The 17,762-nt window shown below is 40.7% G+C and overlaps 2 protein-coding genes across 3 annotated transcripts; one reads left to right on the top strand and one right to left on the bottom strand.

Annotated features, from left to right (window-relative positions):
• Positions 1–11,894: 11,894 nt before the first annotated feature.
• Positions 11,895–13,120, bottom strand: LOC108109654. The gene is made up of 3 exons (XM_017218232.2): positions 13,011–13,120; positions 12,771–12,930; positions 11,895–12,710 (listed from the first exon to the last, which is right to left on the bottom strand). The coding sequence occupies exons 1-3, from the start codon at positions 13,013–13,015 to the stop codon at positions 12,264–12,266; spliced, it is 612 nt and encodes a 203-aa protein (XP_017073721.1). The 5' UTR covers positions 13,016–13,120; the 3' UTR covers positions 11,895–12,263.
• Positions 13,121–14,205: 1,085 nt separating this feature from the next.
• Positions 14,206–15,811, top strand: LOC108109645 (triadin-like). 2 transcript variants are annotated; one of them, XM_017218223.2, is made up of 3 exons: positions 14,206–14,360; positions 14,558–14,738; positions 14,796–15,811. In XM_017218223.2, exons 1-3 carry the CDS (start codon positions 14,356–14,358, stop codon positions 15,669–15,671), a joined length of 1,062 nt encoding a protein of 353 aa, XP_017073712.1. In that variant the 5' UTR covers positions 14,206–14,355; the 3' UTR covers positions 15,672–15,811. The 2 variants fall into 2 exon arrangements, with proteins under 2 accessions (XP_017073712.1, XP_017073711.1); XM_017218222.2 differs by having other exon boundaries at positions 14,555–14,738.
• Positions 15,812–17,762: the final 1,951 nt, after the last annotated feature.

Genomic DNA, 17,762 nt, shown 5'->3' with positions numbered 1-17,762 from the left:
AAGCAGTGGAAGGAGCTGAAAGCTAGCACAGATTGCACCAGCGAAGGAGTTGAGAATGGAAGGAGAATAAGAAGTAGGCAGCTATGACACTGAAACTTTCAATAATTTAAATTCATTTTATTTAGTAATTTTACTAAATTTTTAAACTGAGAAGTTCATAAAAACTAAGTTAAATGGAAACTTAAGAATAAAAGTAATCTTAAATTTTCATATGTTTTCTCAATACACATTTTCGATGCCATGTCATATGACTTTAACTCAGCTTTGCCATAACGGTAGAAGCAAAGCAGTGGAAGAAGCGGAAAGCTAGCACAAATTTCTACAGCAAAGAAGTAGAGAATGGAAGGATAATGTGGAATAGGCGGTTATGACAATGAAACTTAAAATAATTTAAAATCATTACTTAGATTAAAGACTAAGCTAAATGGAAACTCAAAGATAGAGTAATCTTAAATTTTCAATATTTTCATATATGTATTTTCTCCATAGACATTTTCGATGCCGTGTCATATGACCTTAACTCGGCATTGCCATAGCGGTAAAAGTTGTAAAAAAAAAAAAAAACGCACAGGCTGGACTCGAACTGAGGTTCTCTGCCTGAGTCTCTTTTTGCGCCCCTTATTTTTTAACCCCTTTCTGATCTAGAAATACAATTACAATTGTTCGCGCTGGCGAAAAGGGGTTAAGGCGGGCAAGTTTCGCTGACCGTTTTACCTAAACTACCGAGAATCGCGTTTTAGGGTCGTTTTTTGTGGCACTTCTGCGATTTTCGGTTGTTTTTTAGGATAGGCGGTCAGCTCTTTACCCAGAACTTGACCCGATCTATTTAGGTTTGTAGGTTTCTAGTGCAGTTCATTTCGAGTTCCGAGTTTTCACTTAATTTTTTGTCTTTTTTTTTTTTTACTTTTATGATTCACATTTTTAGCATTTCGCGGAAGCGAATCCTTTCTCTAAGTTATTTTTAATTTTTTGGGATTTTTCATGGGCTTCTCAGGATGATTTTCAGCCACTGCGTTTTGACTTTGCATTTGTTGGGTTTGACTTTACGACCAGGTTTTCGGTTGAGCCTCAGTCAAGGTCTGGACTCTAGAGAGAGGCTCAAGGTCGAGGCTGAGGCACCCCACCCATCTGTTATCCTACACGAAGTTGCAACTTTTCTAAGTCTTTACAACATTAAATAGTTTTTTTTATATATATTGAAATATCTGAAATACATTTTCGATCTTTCAATCAACTCATTATCATTAGATCCTCCCTGCTATTCAAATTAAATCATTTTCAACTTGGGAGAGTGTCTAAAAAATAGAACAAAACCGTTGTATCTCATTTGTTTGTTTGCTTTCCTTTTTTGTTGTGTGCTCAGTGCGCCCCTTTTCCGATTTTCCTGTTGTGCAATTCACTTTCATCAGCCGTCTGTCTCGAATAAAATCAAAACAGTGCCGGGGAAATTTGCTCAACTTAGCCGTGCATCATTTAACTTTGAGCAGGAACGAGCAGAGTGGATTACACACATGAAAGGGCATACAAAAAGATACTTCGTATCTGTATCTTTTCTCGGTGGAAAACGGAAAACTGGGGAGGGTTAACCTGAGGAGTAATCGAAACCCGTCAAAATGGCAAACACAACAATGCGTCTTAGAAACGAGCTGAAAAGGAGGAAAGGTCCTTAAGCACATTACACGATCGCCGGAGATGTTCACATGTGTATCTGTATCTGTATCTGCATCTGTATCTGTATCTTGATCCGAGTCCGAATAGGTATCTTAAGGATCAGCTGCCTCCTCCTCTTCTTCCTTGTGCAGATTATTATTAGCGCAACATTAACGTCAAATTACGCATCTATTTTGCGCACTTTATCTCGATCTCTCTACATGCCACATATCCCATAAAAAGCGGTGGAACATCAAAAAACAAGGGGGATTAACCCCTGGGATTACGATTGCTGGACCATGTGTGTGTGCTCCTCATCCGCCTCCTCCGCCTCCTCCTATCTTATTTTGATGGTCAGTGCAGCATCTTAAGTCGAATGTGGGCAGGTGGAGGGATGTGTATCTTGCAGATTCTTGTATAGATTCAAATACAAATACGGTAGCCCACCGATGTGTGGAATTGCTTTGGCTAATGAGGCATTCATGCCAAGATCTGGGAAATCTCGGCGGAGATTCGGAAAAATTATGCAAAAATCTCGAAAAAATAGTAAAGGTAATGCTTACAAAAAGTAAGGTTTGGGTAAAAAACCAAGTTAAAACTTCGCCAAGATAAATCGAAAAGTTCCCCAAAGACCAAATGCCAAAATGAACCCCCGACAAAAGCCCGCCACCTGCCGCAACTCCCACAAGTGGAAAGCCAGGGAAGGGAAAACTACTTTTCCGAAGGCGTGGATGCGTGACAATAATTAAAAGATCTCCAATGCAAACAGCGCAAATGGAATGAAAACAAGGTCGCAGGCCGAAAACTAATAGCAAAAGCAAATGTTGCCACCCTCCCGCAGCCACCCAGCAACCTGGCACGCCCACCGCTTAGCCCACTGCAGCCAGCGCCTTGAAATGCGCACGCAAATGTTTGTCTGTTTGTCTGTTTGCCTGTCTATTTGTTTGTTTGTTTGTTTGTTGATTGAGACGGCTTTGATTTGCGCTGAGCTGATTTTGATGGGCGGCCAAGAGGGGGTGTCGTGGGTTAAGAGGGGTGGGTGGGTTAAGACAAGTGCGCTGGTGTTTGCAGAGCCATTGTGTGCATAAGCAACGGCGATTATTGACACACCGCCATGCGATGCCGCAGCTACAGTGAACCCTCGCCACCAATTATTCTCTCCTTAAGCCCAATATGATATTAAAAAAAGAAAAGATACACCAAAGAGTTCATCAAAAACTTGAACAGCTTAAATTTATCGTAAATTATACTTCCAATAACCTTAGTTACATTTACAGAGGTCACACTGTACTCCCCACATCAAGCTAAATGGCAATCGAAGTGCAGCGCGTGATTTTCGGAAAAGGTAAGGCCCGGAAAGTCTCGAAATCGAATTGCCCACCCAGAGCCACGCCCCCTCCACGACAGTTGGCGAAAAACCCTTTCCGTGCGGTCGTGCGTGAAATTTAATCAAAGCAAGACTTAACCCCCATCAGCCCCCGTAACCCTCATGTGAGCCATCAATGTGGCCAACAGTTTTCGGTGTCCCAAAAGTAGACGACATACAAACAACCGGAAATGTTGCACATTTGTAACTTTAGCACACTTTTCCAGGAGGAGGGAAGCCAGCGAGGGAAATGAGGAAAAGGGCTGTTGGGTGGGGAGAAACGTGAAAGTTTTCCATCCGCAGCAAGTGCAAATTTCTGGCAATTGTTGTAAATGGAGTTTCCTTTTTCCACGGAGCGCCAATTTGTTGGACAAAGTGCTTCTTTTTGTGGAAAATCAGGGGGAAAGTTATTTAACGATGGTCTTTCTTATCAGGTTAAAATGTATTAATTAAGAATTTTAAGTCTTATATAATATGAAGAATTTTGAATAAAATGAATATAAAGTGGAGAAGGAATAGGAAGTATTCCCATCCCATTCGTGTATTCCTCATTACGCCCAACAACCGAGTTGATCTGTCCACTGATCAGGTGAGATATTCCCTTCAAATTCTTATATTAATAAACTTCATTCCAGCGTTTGTTTACTTCGTCATTGCCCCCAGCCTGACGTTTCAATCTTCTAGGAGTGGATATCGAATCGGGTCAGATCACTCAACTAGGTTGTAACGGAACTTTTCAAGTGGCCAAATCCCAAACTGATTAACAAGTCGGCCGTCATCTTCCTTTACGGCGACTAATCTTCCATTAGAGTCATAAACTTTCTAGCGAGCTCTAAAGCTTCTTCTTTCTCACTTGCTTTCATGCGAATCATCCAATCCAGTGCCATGGAAAATTTCCTATGATCTTCTGGAGATGCGACCATCAGTTCTTCGACAAACTTAATTTCCTTCTTAAGGAACTCGTACATCCTAATCCGTTCTTGACCCTTTTTGTAAGTGCGATCAACCTCATACATTTTCGAAAACATCTTTGAGAGCTCGCTCTTCCCTTGTCCTGAAGTTGGTGCTGGTTGTTCTTCAGCTATGTACAGTATGTCCTCCGCACTCTCTTCCTCTTTGAATAACTCTGGAAGCACGAACTTTCCATTTCGCTTTCCTATTTTCTTTTGATTAAGGCTCTACGAGCGACTGGCATACAAACTTCGGCGCCTTATGCCTAACTCCAACTGCCATCTTACCCTGCGTTAACATACATTTATGAATTTTAGAAAAAAGAGCCACTTCGGAGTGAATCCTTACCTCGAAGTGGGCCACCAACTTGCTCAACAGGACTGGTCCTCCGATTTCAGACATGACCTTGCAAACATCGGCCACAGGGAAATGGAGAGTAAGGTAAGTGTCCGAAGAATCGTCAACACTTGTCTCCGGGACATCATTGGAAAAGCGAACACCTTGCGACCTGAGACAAAAGTCCACATTTAATCACTTGTAACTCCGATCTGTTTCTTAACCACGAATGCCTATATTGTTCTCACTTACTCCATTTTTAAATATAATTTTTGCTTCTTATTGAAATGAAAAGTTTTAATAAAATATTCCTGTATTCGTTCCAAATTTACTTGTTGTAGAAAGGGATGACTATACCTTTCAGTTTGACTACTATTTCTCCTCAGTACTATCGAGCGAGATTATAGCCATCCAGGAAGCCTTAGTCATCTGCGTCAAGCTGCCAGGCAAGCATGCCATCTGTACAGACTCCCTGTCCTCAGTTACCGCGATTCTTAACCACGATAACCATTCTCACTATCCAACCCTAGCTCGCAATATGATCACCCAACACTTCCCAAAAATCAAACTAATCTGGATCCCCAGTCACATGGGCATTGCAGGTAACGAAAAAGCTGACTTTGCAGCAAAACACGCTGCCGAATTCCCCTTAACCTACACCCCTAACCTAAGCCTCTTCTTAAAATATCTCCTACATGCAAAACAAACATAACTGCGTACCTCCGTTTGGTATCAAGAAATACTCAAGTTATCAACGTTTACCCAGCCCCTCAAAAACTCCTAAACAGAAGAGAACAAATCATCATCACCCGCCTCAGACTAGGACACTCATTCTTAACAAACATCTCCCAGATTGACATCCACCACATTATCTGCTCCTGCCCCTCCCTTTCCACGCAAAGATCCTTATTCCTTAATAATCCAGATCCAATCAGCACCATAGCTAACCCCACAGATACAAACTCTTTAAACATCCTCAAATTCCTAAACAACTCCCATATCACCTCCCAAATCTAACTAAATCAAAGTTTTTGTAAATAAAATGTAAAAAGTAATCCCTAGCAATATCTTGTATATACTCATAAGCCAAAAATTCACCAGCCATATTCTAACTTAAGCCGAGCTGAAGGGCCATGCTGCTATTGCTCCTAGCCATTTGTTAGCTCTTGGTTTTAACTAATTGTTAGCCTTAGATAAATAAATAAATAAAATAAAGATCATAAGCGAACTTTGCGGGGGTGTAAGTTGATAAACATGAATGATGGTTGTTGTGAGGTATTAAAATTCTCAACTGGAAAAGTCAATACTAAGTTTGCTAAAGAAAAGAGTAGATAACAAGAAAGTCTTGAGAAGAAATCAAGAAAAGTTTAAGTAAGAATCTCGAAAAATTGTGAAATGACACTTCAATCTGTATGGAACAGAGCCTGAGTTTTGTTGGCCAGTGCCGTTACGCTTCTTAATTAAGGCTGCGTTTTTAATGCACTCGCTGCACCGAGGACTTTATTTAATAAAATCAATTTCGTATCATAAATTTAAAAATGCCGCACAAGCGATTTCATCGAGAGGGTAGAGGGTGGCGAAATCAAGGCAGCTCCATCATTTGGGCGCCACATATTAATTCCAGTTTCGCACTTTTCGTGCTCGCATGGAAATGCCGTAAATAGTTGTTGCCGCTGTCCACGATTTTCCCCACGCCTTGCATTTTCCCCCCAGCCCCAAAAATTTTCGACGCCTGCATTGCTGCATTTATTAATAATTATAATGTCTGCGCTTGTCGTTCGACGGTTGGGATCCTGATCCTTTTTTTGGGTGCCCCAGGGAGGGGGAGGGGGTTGGGCAGGAATGTTTCAGTTTTCCGTTTTCAGTTTCCCGACCTGAGGTCCTGCATTTCCGCTGGCTCCTGGTTTTCGGCTCCTGGGTTTTTCGGTCCTGGCATTCATAAATCGCAGCTCATTTCGGTGTGGCCACGGAATGCACACGCATAATTATTTCGGCCTGCAGTCGCCGTCGTTGGGGGAAATCGGTTGGTGGGGGGCTTTTCACACCCTTTCACCCCCTTGCCCGGTGGAAATTTCTGCGAGTGAATGGTGAAAATGCGGAACGCGGCGAAAAGGCAGCTTAGAGCGGGCAAAATTGAAATATGTGTGTGGCGAAAATTGGGGGAATGCAATGAATGCATCGTCGAGAACATGGAAATGGCTACGCTTTTCACATTCAGAAAGGGTTACCGAAAATTAATAATATTAGGGCGGCCAAGTGGGTTAAGTATTACTAATTAGATTACAAATATTTAAGTATCTGTACTATCTTTTTTAATCGCAGATAAACATACTCGTATTTCTGCTTAAGTTTGGGGCAAAATGAAAATGCAAAGATGGGCAAGCAAAGCGGAAAATATATTTGGGATTTTTGTAAGAAATGGTTTTAGAATCCGTGGAAAACTAACCTCCAAAAGTAAAATACATTTTCACAAGCCAATAAAATAGTTTACTTAGCTTAATCCTTTACTATCTAAACGTTGGAGCTCATCAAATGGCTTTTGTTCGTTTTTTGGGGTTAACCGAATTCCGCCATTTGCATGCAGATTCAGTTAGAGAGGCCATAAAAGTGTCAGAGGTGCAGGATTGAGTTTCAGATACAGATACATCTGCTGCTCCTCCTCTTACAGATTTATTCCCATCCTTTTGCGGATGTCTCACTTCGCGGCAATTACCAAGGAGATGGCTTCAGATCCACAGATACAGATACAAAAATAGACAGCCGGCGCTAACCAATTTTCCATGGTTGCGCAATAACTGCAAATTTAATTTCGCAATTTCGCGCCTCGGATTCCATCCCTTGCCTCCTTTTTATTCAGCCCTCCATCCATGAAAATGGCAAAATAAACGATAAATTGGCCAAACTAATCTCGGCCGGCAACTAAATTGCCAAAAGCTTGCAGGCACTAAGAAGTTTTCCCAGGAATGCGAAAGTCAACTGTAGTTTAAAGGTTCAAATAGCAGGAATTATCTTAAAGATGATGCAGTGTGAAGACCTACAAAATGATCTTTATTAAATAATTAATACTAATTTAAGATTGTAAGAAAAATAAATTAAGTTTATTACTTTTAAAAAAGGAAATTAAAGCTGTAAAGTATATATTCGTCTTACGGTAGAGCATTTACTAACACAAATATAAGAAAACGTGCACATATTTAGTGACGCTTTTGTGTTAGTTTGCAGCTGTGCACTGAGAGAAAGGAAAGAGAGAAAGAATTCATCACTCATTTTAACACACGCGTCGAAGGTCCCCACTGCGAAATAAACTCCAAAGTGCAAACAGAAGTTACAAGGAATGATTTCCAGTGCAAGTGTCCAAGGATGATCGAGGAAGAAAAAAGAACAGTTAGCGACGGAATGAGTAGGAAAGAGGATGGTGGAATAACAAGGAGTTCGAGTATGATCCAGGAAAAAACAACAACAAAATACAATGCAGTTGGTGACGGAATAAGGCGGAAAGAGGAAAGCAAAAAATTGTTGGTGGAATAGCGAAGCGAGCGCTAAAAGCCCATATGCAGCGAGCATTTACAAAAACAAATGAGGTCTCAGACCATTGGCGTTGAGCACTCCTGTACTATGTATAATATTAATAGTATTTGTCCCCAGAAAACGAAAAGGGAAATTTAACTATAATTGTAGGCCCCTTAGATGGTCTTCGAGAACCCTGTAAATTGATTGATTATCTTGGCTCATTTTGAAAAGAAGAACATCCCGTTTCGTTTCGATTTTGTTTATTTGTGCTGTGCGCAATTTGTTGTTTAATTATTTTGGATGTTTTCGATTTGCTATTTAGTTACGCGATGGTTTTCGTGTTGCTCCTTTTTTTTATACGTCGCCATAAAAACGGCGAGCCGTAAAAACGTTTCCAATAAAAACACTGACTGCTCTGCCTTGGATCTCTGGGTTAGAGATGGGGGATATATACGAGTATATCGGAAGAGTGCGAGGAGTATCTGGGTACGAGTATACTTGCAGCTACGTAGCTGGCGCCCAGCTCATTTGGGCATGACCAGAAAACCAAATATTTCTGTTTGTTTGCCGGGATTTGGCTGGCTTTTTTTTCTTTGTTTTTGATTTTGTTTATGGCCAAAGCGGTTTTATGGTTTCCAATCGGGGGCGTGGCGAATTTCTCACGCTGCCATTGCGTAAACAAAATATAAAACTAGCATGTTCAGATACAAAAGTATCTCTCGACTGTAGTTGCTAAGTTGCCAAGTTGCCAAGTTGCAGAGTTGCGGAGTTGCGGAGTTGGGTGTTTATTATGAGAAAGTGGCGCCAATGGTTAATGATTTTTAATGATTGTTTACACGAAGCTTAAGCTGCATTCTCCCTTCAGCTGCCCCGCGAGATTTATGGGCATTTAAACAAATTTGATGAGATTTTTCCTGGGGCCGCTGGCGCAACTCTTTCCTAAAAGATCCCATAAATCTTGGCCAACTCGGCGCTGCCAGCTGTATATTCTATATCTCCGGAGTCGATTTCCCGGCTGGCAGCTTCTTTTCGTAGTTTTGTCAAAGCTGCTTAAGTGGATTTTCCTCCAGCAATTTCTCACCGAAGACCCATGTTTTCTCTGTTTTCCTGTCCTCTACCCCCATCTCCCATCCCTTTGTATTTATTTTTATGTCGCCCTCGATTTCCATCTGCCTGCTTTGGAAATTCGCGGATAACCTGAAATGAATTCCTCTTTTCCACAATTGATTTTCGGTGGCACTTTCAGGGTAATGCTGAAAGTTGGAAAAACCAGTTGGAAAATGTGCATTTTCTATTTGATTTGTCTTTTAAGTTAAAATTTAATTTATTTTGTATAAAACAGAAACTAAGTACACTGCAAGGAGTTTGGTTAGCAAGCAACTTTTTAAATTTAATTTTAAAATTTTATTTCTAATTTGAAACTGAAAATATTCGGCACAGAAGGCTAATGCACCGGAAAATGTGCCTCGTTTGAATTTAAAGCTGTGGAAATACATTCTGGATGGTTATAAGTTATGCATTTTGTCAACGAAGTGAAGTTCAGTTTCCCTTGAAAATTTCCACTTACCATCTGCTTCTGTTCGGCAATCGCTATTTAAGCGTCCTTCTCCTCAGGACTTCAAAGTGTACAAGGTGGGTGGAAATGGGTGGTTGGGTAGTTGGGTGTCTGGCTGTTTCGGTAGGTTATTCAGACCAAGGGGGTTGGCTTCATTTCGAAGCGTATCTCGTGTGTGTTCGTTTTGTGGGGGCTGAAAAGTTTGCGAATTGAATCCGCCACACGACTTGCCACACGCGGCTCACCAAATTTCGCACAATTTTGCGTGCGACGCGGCCGTGTAATGATGCCATGTTCCTAGGGGTTGGATGGGGGTTTTGTCGGGCTCTGGGCTCTGTGCTCTGTGCTCTGTGCTCTGTGGGATCAGGGATGAGTTCTGCGATGTCAAAGCATGTCATAGAGCCAAGCAAGTGGGTGTAGCTTGGCCTCTCAATGAGGCCAATAAAGCCGAGGTGGGGGGGCACTGAAAACACCCTCCGCTCCTTTGGGCAATTCAATTCAACTATTACAGGATCCATTGTGTGCGTGATTTTTGATTATCGAAAAAGAAAAGCCAAAAGTCACGTCATGGCCCTCAGGCTGTGGCTTAATCAGCTTGGAGGAGGGGGCTCTGTGCTGGGGGCTTTCTTTTAGAGGGTTTTGGTGGAGCTGCGGCATCATCAAACTCAATTGCTTGGAAAAATGGCAAAGAAGCCCAGGCCCAAGCCCAAGCCCAAGCCAAAGCCAAAGGGCGCATAAAACATATTACGCAGATTGTATTGATTTCTGATTATTCCGTCGCGCTTCTGTTTGACGCTTAGATTTATAGCCCAAAATGGCAAGGGGGTTCCCCTGAACCAGATATATGTATATATCCCTGCCTTCTTTCATTTTCCTTTTGGGGTCTCGAAACAATTGATTCGGTGGTTGCGGCTAAGGCTGCTTGTTTATTTGGATACTTGTAAGTAGCTACTAAGCTCCCCTTCGGTGGATTTTCTTTTCGGCAGCGGGGATTTCAATTTGGGATTTTGGTGGAATTATATATAGACATCCTGGGATCGATGACAAATCCGAAAGATTGATAAAGTCTAAGAAAATACGCTTTAAAAGGAAGCTTATTATTATAATTTCGGTTTTACATCGGCTATTTATCTTTAAGAATGACATTTTAACTCATTTTAGTGAGAAAAGCTTAGTTTAGTTAGCGGAACGCCTTGCTTGTCCATGATCTTTCAGCGCTCGCTACGCTATTCCACCAACAATTTTTCGTTTCCTTTTTCCGCCTCATTCTGTCGCCAACTACAATGTAACTTGTTCTTGTTTTGTCCTCGATCATCTTCAAACTCCTTGCTATTCCACCAACAATTTTTAGTTTTCCTCCTTCTACCTCATTCCGTCGCCAACTTCAATGCAATTTGTTTTTGTTCCTTCCTGGATCATCCTCGAACTCATTGCTATTCCAACAACAATTTTTAGTTTTCCTCTTTCCGCCTCATTCCGTCGCTAACTGTTCTTGTTTCTTCCTCGATCATCCTTGGACACTTGCACTGGAAATCATTCCTTGTAACTTCTGTTTGTACTTTCGAGTTTACTTCGCAGTGGGGACCTTCGACGCGAGTGTTGAAATGAGTGATGAATTCTTTCTCTCTTTCCTTTCTCTCAGTGCACAGCTGCAAACCAACACAAAAGCGTCACTAAATACAGTGGATCCAAGCTTATTTCGTGCAAGAAAAAATCGAATTTTTAATTTGATACTGCTAATGTAAGAATGTTAAGAATGTCGCATATTATTAAAATAATAACGAAAGTTTTTATTAATTTAAAAAATAAAAGAATTTTTCATACAAAAACTAAAAAATAGGGCAACTCCGACGCACAAGCTTATTTCGTGCAAGCACTTTAACGGTTAACAACTCTAAACTAGGACTTTTAAATCCATTTTTTTTTCTTAATACTAGTAAAAATATATTAACAAAAGCATATTTATAAGTTTTCGAGGCTGGGGGCACCCAAAAATTACGGATTAACGAGGATTTTCAAACTATTGCGCCACGAATAATAGTCAATAGTTATTGAGCAAAGCGAATTAGTCCTTAAACATTTTAAGGATGGGAAACCCCAGGAAATGGTTGCCTCAAGCCCTAGTACAAGCCGATACATAACCCAAACGCTTTTTTGCGAAAATCGGGTAGCAGATAAGGGCCGTGAAGCTCCAAACACAATTTTTAATGACCACGAGGAGAGACGTATTGTCCGAAAAGTGAAGGAAGGTGTATAAAAGCCAAGCCGACTCTGCAGTCGTTGAAGATGGCAAAAGACAGGAAGAAGATTATCAAGTCCCAGGCTCGAGAGTCTGCGGCTCTTATGTGAAATTTTATGTGATTTGAAATAGATTTAGTAGTCGTCCAGCAAATATAAATTAGTTACATTTTTTAATGATTAAGAATAACAAATGGTTATGATGTAAATATTACTGGTCAGGATCAGTAGCCGAGTCGATTGTCATGTCCGTCTGCCCGTATGCACGCTGCGAGACATAAATTACGATTGGGAATGTGGCACAATTTATTAATTAATATAATACAATATGAAGAATTTTGAATAAAATGAATATAAAGTTGAGAAGGAATAGGAAGTATTCCCATCCCATAAGGAAGGTTCGTGTATTCCTCATTACGCCCAACAACCGAGTTGATCTGTCCACTGATTAGGTGAGATATTCCCTTCAAATTCTTATATTAATAAACTTCATTCCAGCGTTTGTTTACTTCGTCATTGCCCCCAGCCTGACGTTTCAATCTTCTAGGAGTGGATATCGAATCGGGTCAGATCACTCAACTAGGTTGTAACGGAACTTTTCAAGTGGCCAAATCCCAAACTGATTAACAAGTCGGCCGTCATCTTCCTTTACGGCGACTAATCTTCCATTAGAGTCATAAACTTTCTAGCGAGCTCTAAAGCTTCTTCTTTCTCACTTGCTTCCATGCGAATCATCCAATCCAGTGCCATGGAAAATTTCCTATGATCTTCTGGAGATGCGGCCATCAGTTCTTCGACAAACTTAATTTCCTTCTTAAGGAACTCGTACATCTTAATCCGTTCTTGACCCTTTTTGTAAGTGCGATCAACCTCATACATTTTCGAAAACATCTTTGAGAGCTCGCTCTTCCCTTGTCCTGAAGTTGGTGCTGGTTGTTCTTCAGCTATGTACAGTATGTCCTCCGCGCTCTCTTCCTCTTTGAATAACTCTGGAAGCACGAACTTTCCATTTCGCTTTCCTATTTTCTTTTGATTAAGGCCCTCTACGAGCGACTGGCATACAAACTTCGACGCCTTGTGCCTAACTCCAACTGCCATCTTACCCTGCGTTAACATACATTTATGAATTTTAGAAAAAAGAGCCACTTCGGAGTGAATCCTTACCTCGAAGTGGGCCACCAACTTGCTCAACAGGACTGGTCCTCCGATTTCAGACATGACCTTGCAAACATCGGCCACAGGGAAATGGAGAGTAAGGTAAGTGTCCGAAGAATCGTCAACACTTGTCTCCGGGACATCATTGGAAAAGCGAACACCTTGCGACCTGTGACAAAAGTCCACATTTAATCACTTGTAACTCCGATCTGTTTCTTAACCACGAATGCCTATATTGTTCTCACTTACTCCATTTTTAAATATAATTTTAGCTTCTTATTGAAATGAAAAGTTTAAACAAAATATTCCTGTATTCGTTCCAAATTTACTTGTTGTAGAAAGGGATGACTATACCTTTCAGTTTGACTTGAGTTTGTTTTCTAAGGTGACTTTATATTTAAATGTCTACCAAACAAATTTGTAAGTCAAAACTTGTAACTAATGCTAAGCTGGACACGAATATAAGCAGAGCACATTCTTTGCATTCACAAATTGCGAACAAGTTCTCGAACTCATCTGCCGTCTGTTCGCAATAGAAGATAACTGATAGACGTAGTACTTGATTATGGCGCTTGTTTTTAATTCACTTTTGCATTACCGCCCTTATCTGCTACCCGATTTTCGCAAAAAAGCGTTTGGGTTATGTATCGGCTTGTACTAGGGCTTGAGGCAACCATTTCCTGGGGTTTCCCATCCTTAAAATGTTTAAGGACTAATTCGCTTTGCTCAATAACTATTGACTATTATTCGTGGCGCAATAGTTTGAAAATCCTCGTTAATCCGTAATTTTTGGGTGCCCCCAGCCTCGAAAACTTATAAATATGCTTTTGTTAATATATTTTTACTAGTATTAGGAAAAAAAATGGATTTAAAAGTCCTAGTTTAGAGTTATTAACCGTTAAAGTGCTTGCACGAAATAAGCTTGTGCGTCGGAGTTGCCCTATTTTTTAGTTTTTGTATGAAAAATTCTTTTGTTTTTTAAATTAGTAAAATTTTTTTTTATTATTTTAATAATATGTGACATTCTTAACATTACTGCATTTAAATTTTTTTGATATCTCTGCTGGTTTAGTAGCAGTATCAAATTAAAAATTCGATTTTTTCTTGCACGAAATAAGCTTGGATCCACTGTATGTGCACGCTTTTTTATTTTGTGTTAGTAAAAGCTCTGCCGTAAGATGAGTTTGAGTAAATAGATTGTCTGATTTAGTAGAGCAAAGATATTGACAACAATATTTAAAACAAAAGCAACTCAGCTTTGGAGTGTGAGGAAGGTCTTATTTCTGCCTTCGTATTCAGCTAAGCCTACTTCTTTGATTTACAAATTTTTTCGTTCGTACATAACTTTAATATGAAACATAGTCTCCTTAGAAATCAAACTCAAACGAAACTCAACGTCATAGACAACCATACTTATGATATCTCAGAACTTTTCTGGCTTTTATAGAAGTAACACCTCAATTTTAAAGAAAAACTCGATTTGGAAAAATATTTTTTTTTAAATTTTTATCTACAATCGAAAACTTTTATAATCCACAAATTGTATACTAAAACTTTTATTTCGAAGTAGTATTTGTAAAAATTGTATTTCATAATGGGGTAAGTGAGTGGTTGTGAAACAGAAGGTCTTCCTCGGGGAAGATTCTCCTTAAATGCTGCGGTCGGTTGTGTATGTTTATAGTCAGTGATTAAATGGAGACGTTAGTCATAGGTTGCTAACTACCCCTGACTATCAGCACCTATCAACCGATGTAGTAGAAATACGAAAGTTCTAAGTCAACCCTCTCTCCCAGAAGAGGCCAACTGCAAAAAATGCGAGCCCCAGAGACTAAGAAAGAAAATAAGAGCGGAGTTGCCCAGGTAATTGAATACATGGGTAGTGACGACTACCTCAAGATCCCAGTGGCCGAGGTCTGCCGGGTGATCTCAGTCTTCGGAGGATCAGTAGACATAAAGGAGTTGATCACCTACTTCGAGGTAAGAATTAACTCGGAAGTAGTTCCTTCTCAACTTCATTAATGCGAGTTGTCACAGAACAACATGGAAGATAGAGTTAGAGATCTCATTTCGAGGTCTGTACACCTTGCGGTCATGAAGGGACTTTTCCGAAACAAAATAGAAAAGGTGCATGGGAAGTTCCTGCTCCCAGAGTTCCCTAAAGAGGAAGAGGCAGCTGAGCCAAAACGTGCCCGAAAGAGGAGCATAGCTAAAGTACAATCACAGAGGAGTAAGCGGAGCATTACACTCAAAAGGCGCTTGGGGAAGACGATGATTTCTCGTGGAAAGATGATTGAGGTGAGCCCGGAGAAGAGTTCCTTTAAGACCACAGAAAAGGCGGCCAAGAGTGGTGTGAAGGATATAGTCTTTGCGGAAGCAACTCCGGGGACTCAAAAAAAAGTTCCGAGAAAAATACTCCCTGTTAAAAAGCGTCAAGGAAGGTTTTCCCAACTGCTTGCCAAGGTGTTTAAAGCCAAGCCGACTCAGCAGTCTGTGAAGATGGCAAAAGAAAGGAAGAAGAATTTGAAGTCCCGTGCTCGAGAGGCTGCAGGCTCCGATTCCCAGAAGCCAAGAACTTCCAAAACTAAAGTGCCAGCGTCTTCGAAAGCCCGCCCTGACGAGGTTCGCCGAGAAAGGGAGTCCAATCTCTTAAATAAGGTTAAAGCCAAGAAGACCTCGGTTACTCCCAGAACTGAAGAGCCAGCTACGTTGAAAGGCCTCCTGGTCGAGGTTCGCGGAGAAGAGGAGTCTAACCAGCTCTTAAATATGGTTAAAGCCAAGAAGATCTCGGTTATAGGCAAGGTGTTTGAGAAACCTGGAAAGAAGGAGAGGTCCCCCAAGGATATCCAAACTGAAAGTAAGTTCTGCAAGTGCAACGAAGAACGAGCTGATGGAACTACTGGGTCTGGCTAATAAGGAATGAGTACTTGGATGGCTCTCTTGTGAAATTTGATGCGATTTAAAATTGATTAAGTAGTCGTCCACCAGATATAAATTCTCGTAGAATATTTTAACTAAGTTATATTTTTTAATGATTAAAGATATAACATATGGTTATGGTGTATATTACTGGTGAGGATCAATAGACGAGTCGAGATCTCAGAAACTGAGAAATAAACTACGACCTACAAACAACCGGAAGTGTTGTACCCTTTTCCAGGAGAAGGGGAAACCAGCGAGGAAAATGATGAAAAGGGCTGTTGGGTGGGGAGAAACGAGAAAGTTTTCCATCCGCAGAAAGTGCAAATTTCTGGCAATTGTTGTAAATGGAGTTTCCTTTTTCCACGGAACGCCAATTTGTTGGACAAAGTGCTTCTTTTTGTGGAAAATCAGGGGGAAAGTCCCTCGAAGTTCTTTCTTTAAGTTTAAGTTTAAGTTTAAGTCTTATTTGTAGAATTTTGGATAAAATTAATACCAAATGGAAAAGAAATTTCCATCCTTTTAAAGTAGGTACGTGTATTCCTGATCACGCCCAATAACCCAGTCGATCTGTCATTGGTCAGGTGAAGGGTATTCCCTTCAAATTCCTATATTAATAAACTTCATTCTACCGAAAAGGGGCGCCTACTAGACAATTACTAAAACATTTTTGTATTTGTTTGTTTACTTTGTCATTGCCCCCAGCCTGACGTTTTAATCTTCCAGGAGTGGATATCGAATCGGATCAGGTCAACTGGGTCGTAACGAAACTTAGTATAACAATCATTTCAAGTGGCCAAATCCCAATCGACCGTCATCCTCCCACACGGTGACTAATCTTCCATTAGATTACAAGATTTGATTTACAAATTGATTCGGTAGAAATTTGAATATAATGTCACCTTAGAAATCAAACTCAAGCCAAACTGAAAGGTATAGCAATTCTCAGATATCTCTCATTATACTTCTAGTCGCCTTACTGAGATCTTTTAAAGTTAGAAGTCTTATTTAAATTTTTGATTTCAAGAAAGAGTTTTTTATTCCTTTGTTTTTGAACCCCAAATTAATTATCCAAATGGGGTACGTGAGATCAATATCGGCATTCGTGGTTGAGGAACAGATCGGAGTGGTAAAAGAACTGCCTTCGTCACTAAAGAGATTCGGTCGGTTGTATAAATTTATGAAAAATGTGGACTTTAGTCATAGCTTGATAACAGAACAGGCTTATCCCTGTCCGTCATCGATGAATATATGCAGAATTGCGGAAGTTTGAAATGAATTTCCATTTACAGAAAGACAAATGCAAGGCAGCGTCCTCCTCCTCTAATCGTGAGGTTGCAGCGAGATTCTCTCAAGATCCCAGTAGCCGATGTCTGCACAGCTGAGGAGCAACCAAACTCCATGATAACCATGACGGGCGAGACAGAGCTGAACTCGGTTGTCTTTCTACGACAATGGATTGGACTTCAGTTAGAATGACCAACCCGGACATCGTAAGCATAGCTCCAAGGACTCGCACAAGTTCTCCAGATGATTGCTAACTTCCTCGAACGACAAGATTAGTCCCCGGTAGCGATCTGTCAAAGTTTTATGGGAAAGAGTTAAAGACTAGAAGCGCTGATCGCACTTTGAGAATGGGTAAAGGAAGTCCGGAGACGATCGAATTTCTGTCCAAGAAAACTAAATGGGTGAAGGATCTAAGCCGCTTGAAAGACTGCGAGGTATTAACTCTTCGAAATCTCATCAGAGTGGTAGAGTGAGTGGAGCTAATTGATGTTTAGACGCCGTCCTTTCATCGGTCGATTCCTCCCGCTTAATTAGGAATTTGGCCAAATGAAAATATTGGCAGGTTTCGTAACTACCCATTCGAGTGATCCGATCCGATCCAATCCGATCCGATATTCAACCCTGGAAGGCGCTGTAGATTGAAACGTCAGCCTCGAGGCAATGACGTCGTAAATAAATAAACAAATAAAGAAGCTGTAACCGTGGAAAATCTATTGACTTTGCCGTGTGGCGACAAAAGGACATCGGCTTGGAAAAAGGGACATTGAGACGAAGACATCGCTGTCAAAGTCTCCGCAT

This window comes from Drosophila eugracilis, unplaced genomic scaffold (genome assembly GCF_018153835.1).
Source record: "Drosophila eugracilis isolate 14026-0451.02 unplaced genomic scaffold, ASM1815383v1 contig_649, whole genome shotgun sequence".
Classification (NCBI taxonomy): Eukaryota; Metazoa; Arthropoda; class Insecta; order Diptera; family Drosophilidae; genus Drosophila; species Drosophila eugracilis.
The sequence above is the reverse complement of the archived record's forward strand: the minus strand, read 5'-3'. Positions and strand labels throughout refer to the sequence as shown.